The sequence below is a fragment of the Myotis daubentonii genome, chromosome 3 (assembly GCF_963259705.1).
Source record: "Myotis daubentonii chromosome 3, mMyoDau2.1, whole genome shotgun sequence".
Classification (NCBI taxonomy): Eukaryota; Metazoa; Chordata; class Mammalia; order Chiroptera; family Vespertilionidae; genus Myotis; species Myotis daubentonii.
Window position 1 is genome coordinate 140212024 of NC_081842.1, and position 19817 is coordinate 140231840.

Sequence of the window (19817 nt, forward strand, 5' to 3'; positions counted from 1 at the left end):
AATGTGGTATAAAAGATTTCCCTGAAGAAGACTTTAATTTGTAAATAAGTTTTTGAGCTATAATTAACATATAACATTATATTCGTTTTAGGTGTACAACATGATTTGAAATTTATATATATTGCAAAACAATCACCACAATAAGTCTAGTTAGCATCCATCCAACATGTAATTACAATTTTTTCTTGTGATAAGAACTTTTAAAATGTACTCTCTTAGCAACTTTCAACTATACAATACAGGGTTATTAACTATAGTCACATCCCCAGGACTTACTTATTTTATAACTGAAAGTTTGTACCTTTGACACCCTTCACCCATTTCCCCTGGACCCCCACCTCGGGCAAACACCGATCCTGAAGAAGGTTTTAGAATCAAGCAGGCGTGTGCTTGAGTTATGCCTCTGCCACTTTCTGGCCGTTTAATATTGGGTCAGCCTTTCTGACTTTCTGCTTTATTTTCTGTAAAGAAAGGATTTCAATACAGTTCTGGTAATACTATTGTGATGACTATAATCAATCTCAGCACATAGAATGGTTTTCCCAAACTTGTCAGCACATTGGAATCGCCTAGAGCAGTGGTCGGCAAACCACAGCTCACGAGCCACATGCGGCTCTTTGGCCCCATAAGTGTGGCTCTTCCACAAAATACCACATGCAGGCGCGCACATACAGTGCGACTGAAACTTCTTGGCCCATGCGCTAAAGTCAGTTTTTGGCCTGGGCGAGTCTATTTTGAAGAAATGGCATTTGAAGAAGTCGGGGATGTCGATCGGGCGGGCGACTAGAGACACAGCGCGGGGGAGGCGCACGTGATTCATGCACTAGTTGAGTGAGCCAGTCAGTCAGCAGTCTCATTGTGCAGTGGTTAGTGCTAGTCGTGTCCGCAAATCCCGCGCGGGTGACCTGTATTTTTCCAACCAGCTACAAATCCTACAGGTATTTTTGTCATCAACTTAAGAATTGTAATTCTTCTAAAAAGGAAGGAACTCTTACCATTTGCAATGGCATGGATGGAACTGGAGAGCATTATGCTAAGTGAAATAAGCCAGTCAATGAAGGAAAAATACCACATGATCTCACTCATTCATGGATAATAGAGACCATTATAAACTTTTGAACAATAATAGATACAGAGGCAGAGCTGCCTCAAACAGATTGTCAAACTGCAGCGGGAAGGCCGGGGAGGGTTGGGGGACAGGAGGTAGGGGGGTAAGAGATCAACCAAAGGACTTGTATGCATGCATATAAGCATAACCAATGGACATAAGACACTGGGGGATAGGGGAGGCTAGGGGACTGTCTAGGGCGGGGGGGGGGGGGGGGGAAATGGATACATATGTAATACCCTTTGTATTACTTTAAGCAATAAAAAAAAAAGAATTGTAATTCTTTTGTGTTGGTGGCTTTATTATTATAAAATGAAACATTTTTTTAGGTGCCCTGTTTGAGATGGCTACAAAAAAGAAGCAAAGAAAGACGGAAGACGAAAACCATGAATTTAACGTTGAATTTAAAGTTGAATGTACCTACCTATATAGTTTAAGTTTAAAAAATTTGGCTCTCAAAAGAAATTTCAGTCGTTGTACTGTTGATATTTGGCTCTGTTGACTAATGAGTTTGCCGACCACTGGCCTAGAGAGCTTCAAAAAACCCGATGCCTGTGTCCCACCTCCCGGGAGAGTGTTTCTGCAACGTGGCCCAGGGTTTGGAATTTCTCAGAGATTCCCAGATGATGCTAAGGTTCAGACAAGTTTGGCATCGAGACTGGCAAAAGCCTGTCCTATAATGAACATTGAATATATGTTAAATGAATGGAAACAATTAGTGCCTGGCCCACACTAGACTTTCCAGCATGTTTGGCTGCCTTCCCTTCCCTGACCATCTCCCCCTCTGTTTTTATTGGAACTTCTGAAGACTTAACGTTGGGTGTGATTCCAGTCGATGTGGCTGTCACTCATGGGTGGGCACATGCGCAGAAGGCTCTGGTATCACGTGCTGTGATGCCCTACAGGAGGAGGGGAGGAGAAAGAAGCGACCGCGCTGCCAGGGGCGCCCACAGAGCTCCTGTTAAGGGAATGTCTAATGAGTTTGCTTTCAAGTGCACCGTACACAGCAAAGCCCCGGAATGCTAATTACAAAGTCCCCTTGGAAACCAGAGCCTAGTTTTGTGCTCTCCCTGCGGCTGATCCTGGCATGAGCCCGAACGCACAAAGGATAAGCCGAAGGCAGAGTTTCAGCTGGTCCTGAGTTCTCTTATTTTTTGGCTTTTATATGCAACATTTGTTGCCGTAAATCCTTTGTTTAGTGTTCCTGGGTCAGCCATCTGAACGTATCAGAGTTCCAAAAAGTTGAATATGTGGCTTATTGGTTTCAGTGTCCTTTTATGGCTCTTGGAGAGCGGCTCTGAATTCTGAGAGCCAGGGGGCCATGTAAATCACTCTGCGATTTAGAAGCCAGCATCGTCTCTCCTTTCCACAAATAGGAGGGCTGTAAAGCTGCCGGGTTTCAGACGGGGAGAAAGGGCTGTCCTTTCACTGACTAGTTGAGTTATTATGTGCTTATGAGTAAAAGCAATACTCAGTGTCTGGAGCTGAGGGCTGGGATATTGTTTGATGCGCAAAGCTTATCTTTTATGCTCTTTATGATTCAGAGCAAAGTCTCACATTTCACCTCAGTAACACAATAGAAACATTTAAGATACCTTTTTTTTTTAAAGGTCAGTCTCAAGAACTGTGTGATCATTTTCCGCTTGACCCGAAAATCCTGATGGAGTCAGGCTGGTTTTCCTTAGAAACAAAACCCATCACATATTATTCCTTCAGGAGGTGAGATCTCCTGCCTGCTTGGTTTTTAAGATCTGCATTATGAATAGAGAAGAATCTTTTTGTACATGTATTTTTCAATCATAGTTGACATACAATATTATATTGGTTTCAGGTGTACAGCAGAGGGATTAGACATTGATATACCTTACCAAGTGATCACTCTGGTATAGCTAATATCCATCTGGCATAGTTATAACAGCATTACTGACTGTATTCCCTCTGCTCTATTTTACATCCCCATGACTATTTTTGTAACTGGCAATTTTTACTAAGAGAATTTTTATTTCAAGGTAATTCTACACATAATAGGGATCATATAAGCACTTTGAAAATCATGTGGGGGTTTTTGTTGTTGTTGTTGTTTTTAACTAAAAAACCCACAGATTAAAAACCTGACATTGACCCCTTGTAATAGTGAGTTGTTTAGGAAAATAAGGATATGCTACCTTTGTTAATATTTAGCACTATGTAATGTTTCACGTACTGCATTTGGTATTGAAAACAATTGAGCTTAAGCCATGTTTCCATCACTCTCTTTTAAATTTCTTACTTTTTTTCATCCAAAAAAATTGGTCAGTCTCAAGAACTGTGTGACCATTGGGGGAAAAAATTCCTTATCCTAGGAATACAGTGTTCTTCTTCAGAATTTAAAAGTAAAATGGTATGTAAGACAGCTTTATTGTGTATGTGTTTCTCTCCTACCAGTTTCAAGCCGCAGTCCTCTCGAAGTGATAAAACAAATCCCTCTATTGTCTATCACCTTTTACTGCCATTTCAATTTGTTAAAACAGGGGTTGCACTTCACATAGCAAAGAAAGTAAGACTAAGCATAGATATCGCAGCTTTTAGTTGGTTCGTTAACCCTCAGCATTAGAGGAGCCAAATCCTCAGGTGGGTCCTGGTCCCTGACCACCTTCAGGCGGGACAGCATCCAGGTCACACGTGGTCCTTGCGTGGCAGTCAGTGTGAGGCATCATACTAGAAAAATGAGTTCCAGAGAGAGGATTTCAGTATCTCTTTCTTCAGTTGCACAAGAAGATTCAAAAACATCTAATACTCACTGAATACTTTTCAACACTCTCTCGCTCTTCGGTGGTGACCATTCCCAGTGTCCCAAAAAAGGGAATCCTCTTACCAGTTGGACCACTTTTTTCTTATGCTTCTCCATTGGCAAAAGGCTCAGTTTCCTTCATACTCTGAACTTTGGACATGAACTTGTGAGTATGGCTTTGTTTGCCTCTGAGTTAGCAGCGTGAATCCAGGGTGTGGAGTTTCTACTGACAGGTCTGGACAGCTGAGTCATGCTCCATGTTCTCAAGGTGAACCCTCTCTGGGTCCCAGGTCATCCCACAGACCCATGATGTACAAGCGTACCTCTGGGGTGCCCTTTGTGAGTCTTGCACCCCAATTCCTCATTAGCAATATTGGTTGTAAGTGACATTAACAAAATCCCAGTGCTGGGCAAGGACATCAGTTTCAACACAGTGCTTTCCATCTGCTCTCTCCCACAGGGTCCGGTGGCCTCAGCTGCAGCCGCGTTGTCTGCCCTCTCCCCTGGGCCTGGCCTTCCTCCACCCCCTCCTCCTCCACCTCCTCCCGGGCCGCCTCCACTTTTTGAGACTGAAGGCAGCAAAGAGCAGTCCTCCCCTTCACGCTCAGCTTTATTTGCACAACTGAACCAAGGGGAGGCCATTACGAAAGGTGAGAAACATCAGCTCTCACCTTGGAGCTGTTTCCCTGGAGGCACACAGGTCCCCCAGAGCCCACAGTGACGGCTGCACCCTTCCATCCCAGTCCCCCGCACACAGGGAGCTGCTGTGGGAAGGCAGGAGCCTGCAGTGTCTTCATCTCAGGGTAGACGGACTCAGTGGGCGGACCAGAAAGACCTCAAAGACCCTAGGTTCTAAATCGACCACTGCACGCTGCCTCAACACTTCAGCCCCTGATGTTATGGCACCATCTGCAACCCAGGCATCAAGATCAAGTGAAATAAAAATAACAAATGACAAACAATAGCACTTGTGTCCTCAAGCCTTGCACAGGCTTATCAAGGAATCATATCATTGAACTACTTTCTCCTCACAGTAAACAGTTAATTTTTTAAAAAATCATACAACATTTAATAAAGTCCTGTTGCCAAACGCGTTATGCAAATGTAGTTTTGCATGGGTAATAGGAATTATAGTATAAGTGTCCCTATGAACTAGGATGGCAGTTAAGAACCCAAAATTCTGAATTTTTCTCTGGCTTCAACTAGCTGCACTTTCTCATCTGGAGAGTAAGGGAATGGATCTGTAACCCTAAATGATCCGGTACTCTGACATATACTCACTGGAATGCCCTTACCTTTTGGCTATTGGGCGGAATGATTTAGCCATGGGAGAAATAAATCAAGTGATCCATTTTGGCACCATGGTTTTCTTTTTGCAAAACTTTTATCTGTCATCTTATCTCCTTAAAGAAGAGGTTCCTCAAACTGAAAAATGCTTACAGTGTTTCCATTAACTCTAACTTATACACGTCTCAAATTCTGCATATTAACTCGACTGCTATGAAAATAGCATTAAAAAAAATTCTTGTGCTGTTTACACGTGTCACTCTAAGAAGACAGGGACGTTTTGCTTTGCATAACCTACACAGAATTGTGTCTCTGCGTTGCCTTCCCAGGGCTCCGGCACGTCACCGATGCGCAGAAGACATACAAGAACCCCAGCCTGCGAACTCAAGGAGGACAAACTGCATCTCCCACCAAAAGCCACTCTCCGGGCCCCAAGGCTCCCCAGTCACATCCTCTTCAGAAACATGCCCCCGTGTTCGAGCTGGAAGGGAAGAAATGGAGAGTGGTGAGTGAAGCCTGTAGCCTTTATTCCTGACGCGCTCTGACGAAAGGCAAAACTGTACCAGGCCCTTAAAGATCCAAGTGAAATGGCGACACTAGAAACCAGGGCTTTTTTGGATGCTTCCATAAACATTTTTTATCATTATTTCCCATTTATTCTTTCCTTCAACTTTTAAAATTACCTTTAATGGTGGTAAAATAACGTAACACAAAATTTACCGTCCTAACATTTAAGTCAGCGGTTCTCAACCTGTGGGTCGCGACCCCTTTGGCGGTCAAACCACCCTTTCACAGGGGTCGCCTAAGACCATCCTGCATGTCAGATATTTACATTACGAGTCATAACAGTAGCAACATTACAGTTATGAAGTAGCAACGAAAATAATTTTATGGTTGGGTCACAACGTGAGGAACTGTATTTAAAGGGCCAGAAGGTTGAGAACCACTGATTTAAGTAAACAGTTCAATGGCATTAAGTACATACTTTGTGCCACCATCACCACCATCCATCCACAGAACTCTTTTCATCTTTAAAACAGAAACTCTATACCCCTTAAACACGAACTCCTCGCCCCACCCCCCTCACCTCAGCCCCTGGCAACCACCACTCTGCTTTCTGTCTCTATGAGTCTGACCGCTCTTTCCATAAACTGTTCATCTGCGCCCCATTCTGATCGGCTGTAAAATGTTTCATTCTACCCCACTGATGGTGGTGCTGATATAACCTGCCGCTTCGCCCGCCACCTCCACCACGTGAGCAGGATAAAGACACATTGAATGAAGCTAGTGCCCCCCTGCCAGTCCCAGAGCTTCCCTAAAGATTGAGGACCAAAACCACAGGAAAGGTTACCATGGTCTGAAAATACACCGAGATTTGCCCAACTCGTACATGGCACAGCAGATTTTGCTGCAGCATCATTAAGTCCAGACTCAGCGTCCAGACTCAGCACCAAGCTCTCCCATCCCTGCTCCAGCCCCCAGCCCCTAACCAGGGTGCCTGATGCCTGACTATTTGCAAACTGGCACCAACCCCGCTTCCAACCAGTGGTTCCATCTGATTCCAACATTGCAATGACAAAGTGAGACTTGTGGTTTGGGCTATAAGAAAATGGTTCTAAAAGAAGAAACATATTTAAAAGCTATAATGAGCCCTAACCGGTTTGGCTCAGTGGATAGAGCGTTGGCCTGCAGACTGAAAGGTCCCAGGTTCGATTTTGGTCAAGGGCATGTACCTTGGTTGCGGGCACATCCCCAGTAGGAGGCGTGCAGGAGGCAGCTGATCGATGTTTCTCTCTCATCGATGTTTCTAACTCTCTATCCCTCTCCCTTCCTCTCTATAAAAAATCAAGAAAATATATTTTTAAAAAATAAATAAAAAGCTATAATGAATGCATGCTGAGCTCCATAGTAATTTCAGTATGCAATAGATTCAATTTATCTACACATCCTTACATTTAATGTTTGCATATGTTTTAATCGCAGGAGTACCAAGAGGACAGGAATGACCTTGTGATTTCAGAGACTGAACTGAAACAAGTGGCTTACATTTTCAAGTGCGACAAGTCTACCCTACAGATAAAAGGGAAAATAAATTCCATTACAATTGGTAGGGCAGAACTACAGCTCTATAGTTACCGTGATAAGTTGCTTGTATAAATGTGATGTGTATATTTAGTGGAGTGTTTTTTTCCTAGACAACTGTAAGAAGTTTGGTCTGGTGTTTGACAATGTGGTGGGCATTGTGGAAGTGATCAACTCTAAGGATATTCAGATGCAGGTAAGTGCCCTTTAATCCTGCTCTGCCCCCAGCATGGCTTTGCACAGACCATTCAGTCTGCCTGCAAGAGCCCTTTGTGTCTGCCTACAACACTCATGTTCCCGTTCCCTCTAACACAGCTCTATCATCACCTCCCTTCTGAAGCCCTCTCTTACTTCCTAGGCAGTGTTGATTCATCCTTTGCAATCTATTAGAATACATTCTATTGTGCACTCCAAATACTGGTTTACCACCTCTATTTCAAAAATAGCTCATTAATCTTTACAGCCCCAGAATGTGCAAAGTACCTGCACATAGTAGGTGTACAATAAATGTTTGATGAGTAAGAGATTTAAATGTATCAACTAATGAATGAACAAAAAATACCAAGAGATTCTCCAAACATAATAACACCATCCTGAAGACAATTTTTCCCCTCAGGAAACTATCGATTCTGAGGAAAAGCAGGGGGGGGAGGGAGGTGTTTTCTGAAGAGTCAATGAGATCAGATATACAACCTGGAAAATAGGGTTGAAATTGAATTTGCAAAACAGGAGAAAATCTGCATCCCTTTAATAATTTTGATTTAGCTGAATGGGCTTTCATACTATGCAAAAAGTTAAAGGACTTCTTACCTTTGGCCAAGTATAACTTATTTCTTTGATTACACTCTTTTCATATTGCTAATTACCCCTTATTATCTGATATTTCCTAATAATGTTTGTTAAAATTTTGTTCTAGTTTTATAGATCTTCCTTGTTTTACTGGGCTTTTCATCACTGACACTTTAAAAACATTTTTTATTAAATGTATTGAGGTAATGTTGGATAATAACATTAATATAAATTTCAGAGGTACAACTTTATAATATAACATCTGTATACTCCATGGTTTGTTCACCACCCAAAACCTAATCTCCTTCTGTCACTATATGTGTGACCCCCTTTACCCTTTTCACCATCTCCCCAGGCTTTTTCTCCTCTGGTAAGCATCATCCTCTTGTCTGTCTCTTTGTTTGTTTTATTTGTTCATTTGTTGCTTTTGGGGTCAATAAACACAAACTGTAAAGAAAAGGACAGATGAATCTAACTACATTAAATTCAAAATTATATAGTAAAAGACATCAGACACAAAGCTCAAAGATAAGCCATGGGTGGAAAAATGACATTTGTAGATAATCAAAAAGGATTGTAACCAGAATTTATAAAGAACTTAACACAAATCATTACGAGAAAAAAAAACACAATAGCCCAATTGAAAAATGGGCAAATAATATTAAGGCAATCCAGAGAAGAAAAAAACTGAATTTTTTATATAATATATGAAAATATTCATGACCCACTTAACAGAAATAGGAATACAAATTAGTACTATAATTACATATATCTTTTCACACTCAAAAGTTTTGCTTTCGGGCTGTCTTTACAAGGAACATATTAGCTGAAGCTCATGTATGTCACAACTGTGAGCTTACGGACTGTGGTATATTAAAGTCTCATGGTACAAAGGTTGTTAAAGAAGTGCAACAATGGGACCTCTGATACCTTGGTGTTAGGAGAATAAATCTATCCCACTCACTGTGCAGAGTAAATTGGCACCACCTAATAAAGTCAAAGACATTCATAGCCTGTGCCCGATCAACTTCACTCTTAGGTTTGTGCACTAAAGAAGCTCTAGTGCATACGTCCGTGAGATGTGTAAAAATGTTTATTGCAGTATCATGCATAACAATAAAAAAAAAAACAATTTAGCCCTAACCGGTTTGGCTCAGTGGATAGAGCATCGGCCTGTGGACTGAAGGGTCCCAGGTTCAATTCCGGTCAAGGGCATGTGCCTTGGTTGCAGGCACATCCCCAGTAGGGGGTGTGCAGGAGGCAGCTGATCGATGTTTCTCTCTCATCGATGCTTCTAACTCTCTATCCCTCTCCCTTCCTCTCTGTAAAAATTCAATAAAATATATTTTTTTAAAAAAAACAATTTAAATGTCCACCAACTGGTGAGTGAATAAATAAATTCCACTAATAGAATATTGTACAGTAGTTAAAATGTATGAACTATAGTTACATGTATAGAAACATAAATCTCAAAAGCAACACTGAGCAATAAATGCAAGTTACAGAATCAGACATTGGCAACGTGTCCCTTTACATAAAGATTGAAAACATGCAAAACAGTACGCACATGTTAATTATGCTTATGAGGGCTCAAGGTCACTTTACTCAAGGGACAAACACAGAAGGTTATATAAACGCAGAATTCAGAAGAGTTAGTTACATCTGGGGGGAGAAAAAGGTTGGTGAATGAGGTGGTGGGTGGTAATCTTCAAAGATATTGTAAGATTACAGTCCTAAAAAAGGCAAATAAGCCAAATGCTCAACTCTGATAAAGCTGTTTGGCAGGCATATCCATATTTATATATTCTTACAAGATTCCTTCTATGTTTAAAATATATCATAATTTTTTAAGGATATGGTCAGGATTTCTAAAAATAATGTGGAAGGGTAAGCCATGTTATCTGTAATTCAGAGACAAGAGACATTTTACTGAATACTTTCTGAACTTTTGAGTGTTCAAACCAAGTGAATGTCATTATCTATTTAATACATTTACTACGTTGTTTTAAAAGGGCCTGGACACAAGAGAGACAGAAAGCAGATTAGTGGTTTCCTGGGGTGAGGACAGGGATTGACTGTAAATGGGCACCAGGGGTATTTGGCGGATGATGGAAATGGCCTAAAACTGAGTGGAAGTGATGGTTGCCCTACTCTGTAAATTCACTAAACATAATTAAATTGTACGCTTAGACTAGGTGAATGTTATGTTTGCAGATTTCACCTCAATACTGTTAAAAAGATTGAAAGGGAGAAAAGGCCATGGACCAAAGTTAATATGATTTGATCCAGCAAGTCTAGTTTTGGCAAACTATCCCAGAAAAGAGTGCATGTTATGAGAGAAGAGACTAGGGTACTCCATGGAAATTTTGGAAACTTTTATGGAGAAATAAATTTTTGAAAAGCAAAACTCATCCAGAAACATGTATTAAATGCTGGAGTGCTGGCCTGGGCATGGTCACATGTCACCTGCCACTCAGCAGAGGAGCTACTCTTTGGCCCAGTTCTGATAAGAAGCAATCTCTGTTCTCAAAGTGTTCACAGACTACCAGGGGGAAGGGCGTGTGTATAACCTACTCTCTACAGTATCGACCAAAATGCTGTGGAAATGACAATTCCTACCATATCGGGGCTATTTCTTAAATTCTACTATTGGTGTTCAGATTTTCAGGGCGTTTCAGCATTATTAACATAATACTAGTATAGCAATATATAAACACACTATATTAGCATAATGTGCTGGCCTCACTCGGTCTCATAAACAAACCACCTACGACTCACTGGCAATTTATTCCTTTGCTATTCATACAGTTCTGGTCAGTACGTGTATGCTCTTCAGCATTATAAAATACACAAGTCTAGATTGCCAAAACATTATTGCTGACACATTTTTGAAATATAGATATATGTATTATTATTCTATTTTATTTATGGCAAAGCCCTGTGCTTACCTGACCTTGAACTACCTCTGCCTTTTTCTCTTTTTTTTTTCTTTTGCCTGGGGCTCAAATCCAAATCAGTGTCCAGTTGCTGTGGAGAGAGGAGAAAACAGAGAAGTGTGGTGACCTGGCTAGACTCCCCCAAAGGAATTCTTTACATCACCTGCACTAGCAACAGGAGTTGCTCCTTTGGTTTGCAATCCAGTCTTTTCTTCAGGGTGAAAGAGGAGATGTCTTTATCGCTTCAATTACCATTACAAAAAGGAAAATTATAGAGATGTAATATGGTCATTTGGGGGAACAGTCTACCCCTATAGAGATTTGGGGGGGACGTCTGAAAACTGACTGGTAAAAGAGACATTTAAGGCTGATAGAAACTTTTATAGCACTTAGATTTTTGTAAACAATACAAAGCATCTCCTCCTCTTGTGTGTATGGTCCCTTTTACCTATACAGTGAGTGGCTTGAACCAAGTCTCCAGTTTTCACTCCTGAAATGAATACATTTCAGAATACCTAGACCCTCATTCTCTCATTTAAGCTTCGTATTCAGCCAGTGAGATTTTTATCTAGCAAAGGACTTATGTGAAAAGAATTGTAGTGTTTCTTATTTATTCTTATTTAGGTTCAGGAGAAATCTCAATTACAAGAATAACTTCTTTGCTCTTAAATGACAATATTAGCACTTGTTTTTAATCCAACTTTTACAGAGATTTGTCAAAACTAAAATTTTAAGCACATAAAGGCAATGCATCTTGTTACTTTTTATCATGAAATCAAATATATGTTTCAAATCCACTAACAGGGGTGTGAGACTTTTTCCTCAACACTTAGCTGCTGTTTTCAAATTATCCCTTTATTTTGTCTCAGGAAAGAGACCCTGAGGTTTGACAATCCCCTTGTGTGGTCCTTTCATTCTGTCCCCAAATGGCACCCACCAATTCAGCCTGGAGACCGCACCTTTAACCAGCCTCCAGCTCTGACCCTGCTATTCCTAACACTTGGTTAGGCCTATGTGTTGTATTTATTTGGGGATACTGTAATCTTTATTTCTTTGCTTAGATTATTTTTTTTTCTATTTCAGGTCATGGGGAAAGTGCCAACAATTTCCATTAATAAGACAGAAGGCTGCCACATATACCTCAGTGAAGATGCATTAGACTGTGAGATAGTGAGTGCCAAGTCATCTGAAATGAATATACTTATCCCTCAGGACGGTGATTATGTAAGTACCTTTCAAAAGACTAAAGAATTGTTCTGGAGCCTTTATCGTTAACCTTCTTTGAGATTGATTCATTAAGCTTCCAATCTATGAGCTTCATTTGTAGCCTCATTCACAGACAGGAAAGGCATTCCGAGAGTTGCCTTTACATAATTAGCTGCCTAATTTATAATCCATATCTTTTCCCCTCTTAATTTCCTTGACTACGCTCACTCCTAAATGTGTGACTCAAGGCAGTTCACTAATCATTAGCTTAATGGGCGAGCTTTTATCAAACTGTACAGCATACATGGGAGTCCATATTAGTTAGGAGTAAATATTGTCCTTTGCTATGGCGGAGGCAAACAGAAACGAGGGAGAAATGCTTTGGGGGAAAAGCGGAGGGGGGAGCAGTAACAATAAGTAGACCAAAGTATGTCGTTATCCTTATGCCAGAGGTTCTCAAACTCAGCACACGAATTCGCTCGGAAGCTTCATGAAAATGCCTGCTCCCAAAAGGGATTTGGGAGACTTGGAGCTGAGAATCTGTATTGTAATAAGCCAACAGTGTGCCCAGCAACCCTTCAGAGCAACACTAGCCTGCGTGATTTTGCCACCATTTATTTTCTTTGCCTCCTTTCCCCGACAGAGCAGCCTCTGACAGAAGTGTGCGGATATCCTCACACATTGCCAAGGAAGTATAAAGAAGTATATTCTCTGCATCCCCAGTGTGGTGGACTGCCAGTTGTTACTGTTTGGAAGCAAGTGCTGCTTCCCACTAGTTATTACTTCTGAGATCGTTCCCTCTGATTCTAACTGTGTGAGGGCGCAGTGAAGCAGGGAGGGTGGGAGAAAACATGACATAGCTGGCACACATTTAGATGTAGAGACCCCCATCAACCTGTGGGTCAATCAACCAACTATCTACACCACGGTCAGCACTTGGGTTAATCTCCTTAGACAACATGACTGTTCTCATGTTCTTTCCTTGCAAGGCGTTTGATCCTGTCCAAAACGTCCGTGCAGACACTTGGCTCATCCTATATAATAAAAGGCTAATATGCAAATAGACCGAATGGCAGAACAACCCGTTGCTATGACACACACTGACCACCAGGGAGCAGACGCTCAATGCAAGAGCTGCTCCCGGGTGGCACTCCCACAAGGGGAGCGCCGCTTAGCCAGAAGCCAGGCTCATGGCTGGCGAGCGCAAGGGCAGTGGCAGGAGCCTCTCCCACCTCCGCAGCAGCGCTAAGGATGTCCGACTGAAGGCTTAAGCCCTCTCCCTCTGAGGAGTGGGCCTAAGCCATCAGTCAGACATACCCCGAGGGCTCCCGAATTTCATGCACTGGGCCTCTAATAGTAAATATAATCCTGCTCTTCTGCAAAATTCAAATCCTAATCCACCTACCTAATTCCATGTGCTTTCACAAGCCAGGCTACTGAGACAAGAAGAGTGATTACTGGCAATATAGCCTCGACACAATGATGGGGTCAATAAAACATGGTAGTATTCTTTATATCTTAATCATGTGAACCAAAACTAGAAATGAATGTTATGGGCTATTTGACTCAAGAATGTTTTCTAAGTATGGACAGGACCAATGCCTGCTAATGTCTCCTTTCCCCAGTTCTCAGTAAGTTCTCCAGCACTACCCAGACACACCTACATATTGCAGCCTATAGTTCATTATTTAAGTGTAAAAAACAAGACTCTGCCAGCACTTTGCTAGGTCTATGGACAGCCTAACCCTGGGCTAGAGGAGGCTCCTTGCATGTTCTCCGCCTAAAACAAACTACTGAAGTGCTATAGCCACTAAAGAATGGCCCCAGAGAAGCGAGCCAAAAATGAGGGTGAGGCCTGGCCTTTGCAGCTATTTAAGCAGAAGGCTCAGTTGCATGGGGACTGGATCTGCTACGAAAAGCATTGGGTTTGGATGAGCACTCCAGAGTCATTAAGCTACAATCCATGGGCATGGGATCCAGACATCTGTATTCGTTAAAGCTTCCCAGATAATTTCAGTATGGAGCCAAGAGAGGGATCCACTGATATAAAGAATGAGTACAGGTCAAAACCTGAACATGAAAATGTAGTCTTCCCTCTCTTCCTAAATTACCTTGTGCCCTCTGTCCTAGGCCCTCTTCATGCATTTTCCAGGTGGAGGTCATAGAGAGCAATACAGAAGTCCTGCTGTGGGCACTGTCATCTGGCAATGGATGGGAGCAATGATTCATCCCAAGAGAAATCTGTCATCATATCACTCTCACTTTACACCCCCAAAAAAGTTTGGAACAGCTGCAGTGCAGTTTTTATCAAAGAGGTGCCTTCACCCCAGAGTAGTATTCTTTTACTCATCAAGAAGAGCCCCAGAAGGGGATTGGCTATACACACACACACACACACACACACACACACACACACACACACACAAGGTCATTAAGATTGTGGCTTCTTTGCTTCATCAAAATTTACATTGCAGATTTCACTCAAGAAGAATTCATCACTCACTATAGAAAGGACCTTCCCTTTAAAATAGCGATTCTCAACCTGTGGGTCGTGACCCCTTAGGGGGTCAAACGACTCTTTACAGGGGTCGCTTAAGACCATCGGGAAACACATATATCCTCAACACTAATAAAAGAGAAAAATGGTAATTGGCGTACGAGCTACCCTTTTCATTGGCTAATCAGGGCTATATGCAAATTAACTGCCAACAAGATGGCGGTTAATTTGCATATGTTGGCACAATGCAGGGAGGCGAAAGGGAAAGCAGGAAGAAGCCCCCAGCCATGATCGGAGAATCAGGTGCCTTTGCCGCCCTGGCCAGTGATAGCAGGAAGTAGGGGTGGAGCCAGCAATGGGAGCTGGGCACGGTCGAAGCTGGCAGTCCCGGGAGCTAGGGGTCCCTTGCCTGGGCCTAAAGCGGAGCCCACGATCGCGGGGCCGCTGCAGCTGTGGGTCCCCGCTGCCCGGGCCGGACACCTAGGCCAGAGGCGTTAGGCCTGGGTAGGGGCGGAGCCTGCAACCGCGGGGAGCTGGGGGTCCCCTGCCCAGGCCTGACACCTCTGCCGGAGGCCTCAGGCCTGGTCAAGGGGCCGATCCGGTGATTGGTGATCGGAGGGTGATGAGGGTCAACTCCTCTGGCTGAGGCATCAGGCCTGGGCGGGCGGCTGAGCCGGGGATTGGGGGGATATGATGGTCCCCTTGCAGGCCTGAAGCCTGGGTCAGAGGCATCAGGCTTGGGCGGGGGGTAGAGTAAGCGATCAGAGGGAGATGGGGGTCCCCTGCCCAGGCATGATTCCTGGACCAGAGGCCTCAGGCCTGGGTGGGGGCCAGAGCCAGTGATTGGGGGGAGATGGGAGTCCCCTGCTCAGGCCTGACACCTCTGTCAGAGGCGTCAGGCCTGGGCATGGGGCCGATCCTGCGATTGGAGGGTAATGGGGGTCAACGCCTGAGGGCTCCCAGTATGTGAGAGGGGGCAGGCTGGGCTAAGGGACACCCCCCCCCCAACACCCAGTGCACGAATTTCGTGCACCAGGCCCCTAGTCCTATATAATAAAAGGGTAATATACAAATTGACCATAACAGCAGAACGACTGGGAATGACTGCTCACTATGACACACACTGACCACCAGGGGGCAGACACTCAATGCAGGAGCTGCCCCCTGGTGGTCAGTATGCTCCCACAGGGGGAGCTCTGCTCAGCCACAAGCCAGGCTGACGGCTGCCAGCACAGCGGTAGTGGCGGGAGCCTCTCCCTCCTCCTCAGCAGCGCTAAGGATGTCTGATTGCAGCTTAGGTCTGCTCCCTGCTGGCAAATAGACATCCCCCAAGGGCTTCCGGGCTGCCAGAGGGATGTCGGACTGCCAGCTTAGGCCTGATTCCCCAGGGAGTGGGCCTAAGCCAGCAGGTGGACATCCCCTGAGGGGTCCCAGACCACAAGAGGGCACAGGCCTGGCTGAGGGACCCTCCTGAGTGCACAAATTTTTGTGCACTGGGCCTCTAGTAATTACATATTGTTTTTGTGATTAATCACTATGCTTTAATTATCTTCAATTTGTAACTGTGAAATTGGAGGTCACCAAAACATGAGGAACTGTATTAAAGGGTCGCGGCATTAGGAAGGTTGAGAACCACTGCTTTAAAATAAATAATTAAATAAATAAATAAATAAATAAATAAATAAATAAATAAATAAATAGCTTCTTCCAGAGGAAATAGTTGGATCCTACATCTAGGAAGATATGGGCTCGTGGTGTATCCCATGAAACTTCACATCTCACCAATGGTGAGCACAGGCATCCACTATCAGACAGTGTGGTTTCAGCAGTGCTGTGTGTACAGAAGTCCAGGAAGGCCACAGAAGCTGGGGCCAAGGACGACTACTCCTCACCTTCCTTTTTCATCCTCTTCTGAAATGACTGGAGACCCTCTCTGGGGAAAGGAGAGAGTTTAAACTACTTTTATTTTGGTTATTCTGCGTGTGTGTGTGTGTGTGTGTGTGTGTGTGTGTGTGTGTTGCATGTGTGATGTATGTGTGTGGTATGTGTGCATATATTTCACAATGGGAAGAGTAGGGTGGCAGAATGAAGGGTAAGAAATTGATGCATAACCTGAAGCATATCTTATAGTTCATCAAAGAGTAGCCCAGTGGCCCCTGGGAACTTGTTGGAAATGCAGATTGCCATTCTCTTCCCCAGATCTATGAATCCATATCTGCATTTTAACAGTTGATTCCTGTCCATGTTTGAATTTGTTAGAGAGTCATGGGTAAGAAAGGCCGTCTAGGTGTGAAGTCTGGCTGTTCTACTTGCTAGTAACCTCATCTAGATAATAGCTTAACCTCTCAGGCCTCTGTTTGCTGCAGATGGCATCTCAACAGTATCTAGCTCACAGGGATGTAGGCGATTAACTGAGTTCACATACTAGTATATCCAGTGCTTTAAAAATGTCTGGTTCTTGTCCAGTTTGGCTCAGTGGATAGAGTGTCCGCCTGTGGACCAAAGGGTGCCGGGTTCGATTCCAGTCAAGGTCATGTGCCTCAGTTGCAGGCTCCTCCTCAGCCCAGGCCCTGGTCAGGGCACGTGCAGGAGGCAACCAATCAATGTGTTTCTCTCACATCAGTGTTTCTCTCTGTCTTTCCCTCTCCCTTACACTCTTTCTAAAAATCAATGGAAAAATATCCTTGGGTGAGGATTAAAAAATATATATCTGGTTCTTAATAAGTCCTAGCTTTAATGATGAGACTCGCAGACAGTCACAAAACTGATCCATGACTATGCAAGTCTTCATGTGACATAGAAGTCTCCATGATACAGGTTTGAGTTCCATAAAATGACTTTGTCCATCGTATGACACTAATCAGCCTTCCATCTATTTGCAAAAGGAAGCCTTCTTAAATAACTGAGTTCTCCTTGCCTTTTTCCAGAGAGAATTCCCTATTCCTGAACAATTCAAGACTGCATGGGATGGATCCAAGTTGGTCACTGAACCTGCAGAAATTATGGGTTAACCTCCAGAGAGACCAGACCCCCTGACCTGTATTACCCCCTCCCCCTCAAAAAAAAGCAGTGTTAAAGACCTAGAAGTTGCAGTCGCTCCTACTGCTTTAGCAGTGGCCTCCAACAATTCTGTGCTATAGAAACAGCATCATTTCTGGCATGCTTTCATGGGCATTTTGAAATATTTAACATTTCTTCATGATTTGCCTTTGTGTATGACTTGAGTTCCAATGATAACTTGTGAGCATTATGCATTTAAAGGGGAAAGAAAGAATTCTGTTCCCTTCATATCATTAGCACAGTAGCTGATAGGTAAAAAATATTGCATGGTTCACTTTTGCACTTATATTTAATTGCTAGCTGGAAAATAAAACCTTCGAGAATCTAAGATGTACATTTTTACCTTTAAGACAATCTCAACATGATGTAGCAGTAGTATGCTCTGAAAAATTTGCCTTTTTTTTTCTTATTTTTACCACATGTTCAGCTTTATCAGCATGGATACACTGTCAGCATGAACACATATTTCAACCCATGTTTTTACAGAACAAAAGAAAATCCCATACAAAGGACCATATCCAGTTTCATGGTCCTTGGGACACCTGTATTCTTTACAGTTACTAAAAACCAAAAGTCAGGTCTAATGATCTGTCTTAAATATTTCCACTTGTTGTTGGGAAAACTTTTACTTTTCTGCATAAAGGTCTTTATGCCAAAAAATTGATGGGTGGAAGCTGATATGTTACCTTACAATTTGCCCTAAGATCAAGCTCAATTTTTGTTTTCTAATTATGCACCTGTTAAATATCAGATGCCTTGTAAGTGATGTCTTTAATGTTATATTATAGACCACTTTCTTCTTTTCCACTTGCCAGACTTGCTAACCAGTCTCAAAAACAAACATGAAAAAGCCATAAATGTATTACTTCTTCCAAAACCCAAGGAATCGTTTGTTGGTTTGGCTTGCTGCTCCTATTTTGTAGTATTGATAGTACATGCTTTTTCAACATAGTATGATACTCTTTTGTATGTTTTTAGTACATAGGGATGAAAATCTGCAACTTCTTAGATCAGATATACTGAGTTATAGTATAATGCTTGCAGACCAAACACAAGCATATATATTGTGCCTATTACAGCCTTTGGAATACATTGTTTCTGTTTTTTTAAATATCTCTATATCCATATGGAATTAAAATTACTAATGCTCCTGTACCAAGATTTTGCAATAAAAGTTTTGTCTATATGAATAATGTTGTGGCTTTAGTAAATATCTTTTTTTCAACTGTAAATTTATTATGAAATAAAGTAATATTCTAATCGTTTAAATGCTATGATGACTTCTGGGTATTAAAGCTCTTTGTTTCTCCTTTGATTTGCCTCTTGCTCATCTGTCAGATTTAGGAAAGATAGCTGTCTTTCTGGTTGAATTAAAGAATATGTCCAGCATGCCCTCACCTTCTCTGAAGAATGGCTTCTCTGAGATACATATCACATAACGCCATTTGTAGTTGGAATAGTTAGTCAGGAAATTCTAGAATTGTTTTATAATTCAAGGTCTCTTCACTGAGAAAACCTCCCTCATAGATCTTAGTTAATGTAAACCCCAGAAAATAAATTTAATTTCTAAGTATTATATACTAGAGGCCCGGTGCACGGATTCATGCACTGGTGGGGTCCCTTGGCATGGCCTGTGGGGATCAGGCCGAAACAGGCAGTCCAACATCCCCTGAGGGGTATAGTAGTGCTGAAGCGGCAGGTGGCTGGGGAGGAGCCTGAGTCCAGGCCAGGCGCCATGCCACTACCGCTCATCCCGGACCCGCTGCACCTGCCACTGCCACCACTCAGTAGGCTCACTGCCACTCCGCTGCAGTCTCTGCGCACCCGTCCTAGGGCGATACCAGCACGCCCATGACTGAGAAGTGGCCACAGGCTCATGCCCAGTCAGTCCCAACGCTAGTACCGATCCCGGTCCCGGTATGGGTGGGGGAGGGGCACGCAAGGGGAGTGTCCACAGGAGAGGCTTGTGCCGCTGCAGCTGCACTCACCAGCCATGAGCCCAGCGTCTGGCACCCGTTGGTCAGCTGAGTGGCACTGACCACCAGGGGGCAGCTCTGGCATTGAGCATATGCCCCCTGGTGG

General features: G+C 43.1%; 1 protein-coding gene across 1 annotated transcript in view; it reads left to right on the top strand.

Moving 5' to 3' along the window:
- CAP2 (cyclase associated actin cytoskeleton regulatory protein 2) overlaps positions 1–19050 on the top strand; it is a 161180-nt gene extending 142130 nt beyond the window's left edge. Inside the window, exons 8-13 of the mRNA XM_059688708.1 lie at positions 4339–4528; positions 5495–5670; positions 7149–7272; positions 7361–7443; positions 12056–12196; positions 17603–19050. Of these exons, the coding sequence (XP_059544691.1) occupies positions 4339–4528; positions 5495–5670; positions 7149–7272; positions 7361–7443; positions 12056–12196; positions 17603–17686 (798 nt within the window). The 3' untranslated portion in view covers positions 17687–19050. The remainder of the gene's footprint in view (positions 1–4338; positions 4529–5494; positions 5671–7148; positions 7273–7360; positions 7444–12055; positions 12197–17602) is intronic.
- Positions 19051–19817: the final 767 nt, after the last annotated feature.